Consider the following 8,590-nt stretch of genomic DNA (forward strand, 5'->3'; position numbering starts at 1 on the left):
CGGTAAATAATGCAATGAAAATTATACTTCCTGGGATTTAATCTAACGAGAGCAGCTGTTAGTTTTTGGGTAATTTTGCTATTTCATCTTGTAGCATTGCTTGTAGCTCTCGGGAAGTCTTCTTCTCGACGTCGCACTTATTATTGTGATCCAACTTGGTGCGAACGGTGTGGTTTCGTCGGAATTGCTCACTCGACAAGCTGTAGGTGCAAGGACTCTGCTACTAATGCCTGAGCGACTCGTTGAAACCTTCGCACAGGGTCAAATCGGCCTGTTCTTGTGCACAGGACCGGAACTGCGTGATCTTCCACGAGCATCGTCCTGCCGGAGCGTATTGCTGAACCAAAGCAGTCTGTGCTTCTGTGGCTGCCTCCTTCGAATCGGAACCGCTGAATATTCTGGTTAGGGGAATGTCCGACGGCAAACCGATTGCAGCAACACCACCTGGCGTACCTGATATTTTTGACTTTAATCCAAGTCCCTGGCTGGTGGCTGCGCCATTGACGTAGCAACAGCCGAGCGCGTCGCAGGCTAGACCATCGGTTGACTCGGTTCCGGACGGGATGAAACAGCTGCAACTGGAGCGGACCTAGAATGGGTTGTAATGGTCATCAATTACCAAAGATGGTCAAAATGTGTTGTGACTAACGTTGTGATTTAGCAAAAAAGCAAACCAAATGAAGTTGATTGCAACAATTAAACTAAATTCTACCCAAAAAATTGAAGAGGGTCTAACTGCCAAACGTAAACATTGAGAAAGTTTTGGTCAAATTCATTATATTTAAAAATTTGATAGTTTTATTTCGTATGATTGCGCATATTGTTTCTACTTGGACACCAAACGCAAGCAAATTCTTTTAAGGCCTGATATTACACCAAAAGGTAGAAAAAATAAGTTAAATCCTGAAACGTGACTTGCGTATAGATGTTTTCTTTTTCTTTTTTCTGTTCATTCTATAGTTCGTCTCACATAGCCTCTCTTTCTGCTTCATATAGTTTAAATAGACTGGCTGCATTTGACGTTCGATTTTTTTGCTATTTGCATGTCTCGTCTCAGGTTAAATCTAATTTGATGACCAGACTTTAATAGGGATTTTTCACGAAACCGCATTTTTCAAATTGGCAGACGCGATAACTCAAAAACTTATCAGCTGATTGACTTCATATTTTAATGAGAGTGCATATGTGTAGCCAGTCGATGAGCCACGGAAAACTGAATTAAGAAAATTCTCCACATTATTTTGAAGAAAAGTAAGCGAATTTAACATTAAAATATAAGCTTTTTCAGTTTTTTTGATGCCATTTTCCGAAATTAAAACTTTTTTCTATTTTCTTTTTTGGTTCATCGAAGAACTACAAGTCTAAGCTTTATAAATCTTACTAAATTTTCTGTTTCAGACAATTTCATCAAGAGTTATCATGGACATCTGCTCTTGGAACAAGATCTCCCATGAACATTGACAGGTTTGTAACTATGTACAAAATTTCGTGCATGCGTTCAACCTTAAACATGCTTCGTCTCGAAGTACAGGTTCGCCTCGAACCCAAGCGAACGGTGTAAAAACTCTAGTTCAAGCATCCGTGTACGTACACCGGGTGCGTACACGAGAACCATTCGCACAAGGCAAAAAGAATCCACGCTAGTTTTGATAAGAGTGAGAATGAGAAATGGTGAGGCTGTACAGGCAAACATGTGCATATGTTTTTGTATCAAATACCCTGTTCGGGTAGCACAGGAGCACAGAACTAGGGGCAGACGACGTTAGGAATGTATAACAAATTCGCATCAAATTAGAAAAAATACTTTTAATTTCCATTTTTGCATCAACTATCAACTTGCATTTTGGAGCAAGCCTTTTTCAAATGTTTGGCTAGAAATGGCTCACTTCAACGAATTATGTACAACAAAAGTCGAAATGCCAAATTTAACGGAACATTGTATGATGATGACAAATTACAACTGAGCGAGCTAGTTTACAAGGTGTTAATATTTAGCATCGAACCGAACCAAGTTTCTCATACTATGATCGAATCAACAAAACATTTCAATACCATGTAAACAAACTCTCTGAACTGTCAAATAGGTGAGGTTAAACATTTTCATGCAATGCTCTACAGCGAGAAGTTCACTTTATTTTTTTTACATTGCCAATGAATTTTGTGCCGCAACTCACCACTTCATTTGCCGCGTTGCCAAGAACTCAAGAAATAATATACATACCAGTGCTGCCCAAACACACTTTTTGAGTCTCACCATTCTTGCAAAGGTGAAAAAAATATTCAACATTCTTGCATTTTTCCAACTTTAAAAAATCGTTAAAAAAACACGATAGCTCCAAAAAGTCTGATTTTAACGGAAATATTCTTAAAAATGTGTAATCTTTCGATTAAAAATAAGAAAAAAGGGGGTTAGGTCGGACGAGAAAGGTCTATTGCTTTACTGGTGTTTTAGTGGCAAAACTAAACCGATTTTGAATATCGGGGTATGAAAACACATCTACGTGATTCAAGGAATTCGATGTTGAGAACATTTTGTGAATTAGCTTTATAATAAATGAACTATTTCTCAAAAATCAATATATAAGTTCACTTCAAAGACAAAATAATGTGTTGATAAAGAAACAGTGAGTTCTAGTATTTATTCCTTGGATTAGGCATTGCGTTCAATCATGAGGTAAATGTTGGATAGTATATCAATACACAGATCAACAAGTAGTTCACCTAGTAGTGACATAAAAGATTTCTCATATAATTATACTCGTGGCGTTGCCGAAAACATACAATTGTTTGAAGCCCAAAAATCTAGCGAAAATTTAGCTCTTTTGCAAGATTTAAGTTATACTGGTTATGGCGCAAAAATTACTACTTACATTTTTTATAATAAGAATGTAAGAATCAATATTTCTTAATAATATACCTATAAAAATAATGTCACTGCATTAACCATCATTTGCCATTCCTCACACGCCCCCCCATCTCTCTCTCTATCTCTCTCTCACTCTCTCTCTCTCTCTCTCTCTCTCTCTCTCTCTTTCTCTCTCTCTGTCTCTCTTCTATCGCATCTATCTAGCTATTTCTGTATCCATTTCTAAGTTGTGTGATAAGATCTTCTGCCAATCTGAAATATTTATTAATTGTAATTCCGAAGGTTTGAGAAAACAAAACTATTTTTGTCTGCTGTTACATCAACTCAACTTTAATGCAATTGTATTCAAAGCCTGTATCTACACTATAATTAAGGAAATTCATGGCTATATCAGAAAAATATTTGGTTTAACTGGGTAATATGAAAGTTTCACGACGGAAATTTTCAAAAGAGACATTCCACGTGCGACATTTAAACTATTCGTATCTCTATTGAATTTTGAATGAAATATATGCTCAAAGACTGAAAGCTGAAGCCAGCAGAGTTGGACTTGCCATCAACGTTTCGAAAATAAAATACATGAGAGGAAGAGGTTCTAGAGACGACAATGTGAACCTCGCACCCGAGTTCGGATTGACGGTGACGAAATCGAGATGGTCGACGAATTCATGTATTTGGGCTCACTGGTAACCGACGACAATGATAACAGCAGAGAAATTCAGAGACGGATATTAGCGGCAAATCGTACCTACTTTGGACTCTAGAGGACACTCCGATCGAACAAAATTCGCCGCCGCACGAAGTTGATTATCTTCAAGACGCTGATTAGATCGGTGATCCTCTACGCCCACGAGACCTGGACTATGCTCGTGGAAGACCAACGCACCCTTGGAGTTTTCGAACGAAAGGTGTTGGTGGCATGCAGATGGCAGACGGAACGTTGCGCAGGCGAATGAACCATGAGCTATCAGCTGCACATTCGTTGTATTGGTACGAACTTTCATGAAAAATAACTGATCAAAGACCAAAAATATCCACAAATTAGATCCAGGAAAAGAAGTCTCCCAAAGTACCCACTCTCGATGGAGGATGCAACTACAATGTGTCTTCTAACTTATCGTCGTCTGGATATACTGGGTAGTTTGAACCATTTCTTTTTCATAGTATTGGTCTGTATAGGACTTATTTATCCATATTTCCTGCACGAGAATTCCGAACGAAACAATATGAAAGCTATAAGGATGAATGGAAAAAGTCTGCATTGCAATCAACTGAATGCACGACTTTTATGCTATCGACATAGCCTAGACATTTCACACTATTTACTTCAATGCAAATAAAAACTTTGAAATATCTACCTGTCTCATTCACGAATCGCATTCTCCCTGTCGTTCTCTGTTTAAGGGGCATGAAAGCACATGTGACCTTGTCTCATTTTACTATATTCAATTGCGCGTTAAAATACTGGACCAGTAAATTCTATTCTGTACATAAATCTTTTTTTCGGGAACGTGTGACCAAAAAGTAAACTTCGAATTCGTCAAGTAAAGAAGCATGAAAACAAAAAGAATAAAACCAAAAAAAGATGGAAGCCCTAGAAAGTCCATTGCATATTTATTAGCCTTTTCTCAGAAGATGGGATTTTCAAAAATATTTCAAAACTTTCTGATGCAATGGTTCTGAAATTCGTACAATCCGGTTTATTCATTTTCTTTATTCAAAAATGTTTTTGGCTTCAAATATATGACCATTTCATTTTAATTAATTATTTCATTCCGCATCTTTTTATTCGTTTTGTTAATCTGCGTTCATTTTACTTATTTTATTCGTTTCATTCTTTGGATTCACTCTGATCAGTTTATTCTTTTTGTGCATTTTACTCATATCATTCATTGTTTTCATTGTATGAATTTTATTCATTTTTTTCAGTTTATTCATTTTGTTCAGTTTCTTCATTTTAATAATCTGACTACTTTTTCAGATTCAATCATTTAATCCAAATGATTTATTTGATTCAATTTATTTCTTTATATTAATTTATAACCTTTTACCATTGTTCAATTTTTCATTTTAATCAATGCATATAATTCTGCTCATTTTCATCTTTTTATTCATTTTATCACTTCAGCTCATTTTGTTTATTTGATTCGTTTGTTTTATTTGTGCATTTCATTTATTTTTTACTTTATTCATTTTGTTCATCCATTCTTTTTATTCATTTGATCCATTTCATTAATTTGATTCATTGTATTCACTGGATGAATTAAATCAATTTGATTCATTTAATTCAATTGATTCATTTAATTAATTTGATTAATTTGATTTATGTGATTCATGTGATTCATGTGATTCATTTGATTCATTTGATTCATTTGATTCATTTGATTCATTTAATTCATTTGATACATTTGATTCATTTGATTCATTTGATTCGTGTGATTTATTTGATTAATTTGATTCATTTGATTCATTTGATTCATTTTATTTATATCTTTAATTTTATACATTTCATGTTCAGTCTTTCGTTTCATTTCATTCAATTTGTTAGTATGAGTCAATTTATTCTATTAATCTTATAACTATTTCTAAATATAATCTTAATTTTTATGTAATAACCAAATCTAATTTGATTCGTGTATATTATAATTTTGATTTCCATTAATTTTTGTACTCATTTTATGAATTTAAAAACCTATTGTTTCATTTTTTGCTTTACTTTTTTTATTTCGGTCGTTTTGTTGATTTCTATAATTTATTCAGTTTACTCGAGATTTTATTCGTGCAAGACTAGAAACTGTTTTCATCCCACCTCTAGTTGGATGCCTACTTTTCGTGAGTTCTGCAAACTAATCCAATAGTTAAATGTTTAAGAAATGTCTCAACTCACTGCTAGGTGGATTAAATCGGTTTTTCAGGTAATGATTGAAAATATTCAAGCTTCGTTGCAGTCGACTGCAGATAATACGAAGACTCCTACCAGTGGCTGAGATGCTAGTATCATCACAGAAAAGTGACTTTTTACAGCCTGTAGGTAGATTTGGAAGATCAGAGGTAAAAATATTGTATAGTATTGGTGCGACGCTTGATCCTTGAGGGAGGCCTGCTTTAACGGGTAGCTTATTAGATTTACAATTCTGATAAGAAACCTGTAGGGTACGGTTAGTAAGATAATTTTTAATTCTTTATTATGTAAATTGGAAAATTGAAATCCCACATTTTGGCAATTAAACCTTTGTGCCGAACACTGTCGAAAGCTTTTTTGATGTCTAGAAGAGCAAGTGGAATAGCCCTCTGAGATATTTGCCTTTATCATATTTTTTAACTTTTTCATGATGGATTTGATCTCATCATAGTTCTTTTTTCAAAAATATCGTCTAGAGACAATACTTGATTTGAAACGTTTTCATATTTTTGTAAGACTTCGGTTTCAATAGGACCAACAACGTTGAGATTAAAATTATGGACGCTTTCAAACTGCTGAGCAAGTTTTTGAGCTGTTTCTTCGTTTGTAAGAAGTATGTGGTCATCTTCCTTCAAAGCTGGAATTGGTTTCTGAGGTTTCTTAAGAACCTTAGAAAGATTCCAGAAAGGTTTAGAATTTGGCTTGATTTGTTCAACCTCTTTCGCGAAATTTTCATTTCTTTAGAGTGTGAATATATGCTTAATTTCTTTTTATATTTCATTGCAGGATCACGAGAACGTTGATATTGACGTCTTCGAACATTCTTCAAGCGAATCAGAAGTTGAAGATCGTCGTCAATAATAGGAGTATTAATTTTTTTCTGTGTTGTTGGTACTGATAAACTTCTAGCATCAACTATAGATATACTTAAATTTTGTAATGCCGAATCAATGTCAGCTTTATTTTGTAAATCAAGGTCATGATTAAAATTATTCTCATTATAAGTTTTGTACCTTTCCCAATTCGCTTTGTGATAATTGAACACTGAGCTAATGGGATTGGAAACAGCTTCTTGAGAAAGTGAAAAAGTTACTGGAAGATGATCAGAATCAAAGTCAGCATGTGTAATCAATTCGCTACAAAGGTGACTTTGATCTGTCAAAACCAAATCAATTGTTGATGGATTCCTTACAGACGAATAGCATGTAGGACCATTCGGGAACAAAATTGAATAATAACCAGCAGATCAATCATTAAAAAGTAGTTTACCGTTGGAATTTCTTTGAGCATTATTCCAGGCTCGGTGTTTGGCATTAAAATCACCGATTATGAAGAATTTCGACCGATTTCTTGTAAGTTTTTGTAAGTCTCCTTTCAAGAAATTCATTTGCTCGCCAGTGCACTGAAAAGGCAAATAGGCTGCAGCAATAAAAATGATACCAAGATCAGTTTCAACTTCGACACCCAAACTCTCGATCACCTTGGTGTCAAGAGACGGCGTAACGGAATGTTTGATCCTGCGATTAACCGCTATTGCGATTCCTCCGCCGAATCCAACAATTCGCTCAAATCGATGAATAACAAAATTAGAGTTACTCTTCAATTTAATATTTGGTTTTAAAAAAGTTTCGGTCACAACGACTATATGCACATTATGTATCCTCAAGAAGTTGAAACATTCGTCTTCGCACGTTTTTAATGAACGAGCATTCCAATTTAATAAATTTAAATGATTATTTAAAGTCATTGTTAAACTTTAATTTCATTGCAATTTTGTTAGCAAATTCCCAACCCGCTTGAAAAGCTTCAAACATGGAGGTAGACTTTAACATGGCAATCATCATAGGTAACATAGACTCCTGTAGGTATTTTAATTTTTCTTCCGTTACGCTACCTAGATCCATTGAACTAAAGGAAGCATTGGGTGCAAACGAGATTGAGGGCGTGGTAGTTGTAGCCGTTATTTTGACATTGCTACCTGCCACTGAAGCATAAGATGACACACCATTGTAGGATGGTGTGACGGAGGTAGAAGAAGTTGTTAATCTATTTTGAATCGGATTAACATGTTTGGGCGTGTTTTCTTGAAGTATGCCTGAAGAAGTAGGTACATTTTTTATTTGTTGTTTTTGTTGTCTAGAACGAGAATTTATAATTTTTTCTCGAACAGGACAACCCCAGAAATTCGATTTATGATTTTCGCTACAATTAGCGCATTTGAAATTTTTGTGGTTTTTTTCACCGGACAAGTATCTTTCGTGCGCGATTTATCACCACAGATCATACATTTGGAATCCAAATGACAATTTTTTGTGCCGTGCCCAAAGCTTTGACATCTACGACACTGGGTCAGATTTTGAATTCTTTCCCCATGTCGTCTATAATGTTCCCACTTTACTCGCACGTGGAACATAAAACGTGCTTTTTCAAATACTTTCAAATTATCAACCTAATTACGGTTAAAATGAATTAAATATGGCTCTTGGATAATTCCAGAGCGTACTGGCGTGTCATCGCCGGTAGCCTTTCTCTTCATACGAATAGCTTGTGAAGGAGAAAAGCCAAGTAAACTTTTCAATTCGTTGGATATTTCATCCAAACTTTGACCTTGAGGTAGCCCTTTCAAGACAGCCTTGAATGGTCTATCTGTCTTGAAACCATATGAATAAAATTTATATAACTTCTCCGTAAGATACTGGAGTAGTCGTTTGTGGCCAATCAATTCCTCCGCTGTAACTCGACATTCTTCTCTTCGACCAATCTGAAAAGAGACTTTCATGTCCGGAAGGAACGTCGAAATCTCAGTTCGAAAGGCTTTGAAG

General features: G+C 35.3%; 1 protein-coding gene across 1 annotated transcript in view; it reads right to left on the bottom strand.

Moving 5' to 3' along the window:
- Positions 1 to 223: 223 nt before the first annotated feature.
- The window catches only part of LOC131680297 (coiled-coil-helix-coiled-coil-helix domain-containing protein 2-like), a 14,253-nt gene continuing 5,886 nt past the window's right edge, over positions 224 to 8,590 (bottom strand). Inside the window, exon 2 of the mRNA XM_058961020.1 lies at positions 224 to 589. Within this exon, the coding sequence (XP_058817003.1) occupies positions 224 to 589 (366 nt within the window). The remainder of the gene's footprint in view (positions 590 to 8,590) is intronic.

The sequence above is a fragment of the Topomyia yanbarensis genome, chromosome 2, assembly GCF_030247195.1.
Source record: "Topomyia yanbarensis strain Yona2022 chromosome 2, ASM3024719v1, whole genome shotgun sequence".
NCBI lineage: Eukaryota > Metazoa > Arthropoda > Insecta > Diptera > Culicidae > Topomyia > Topomyia yanbarensis.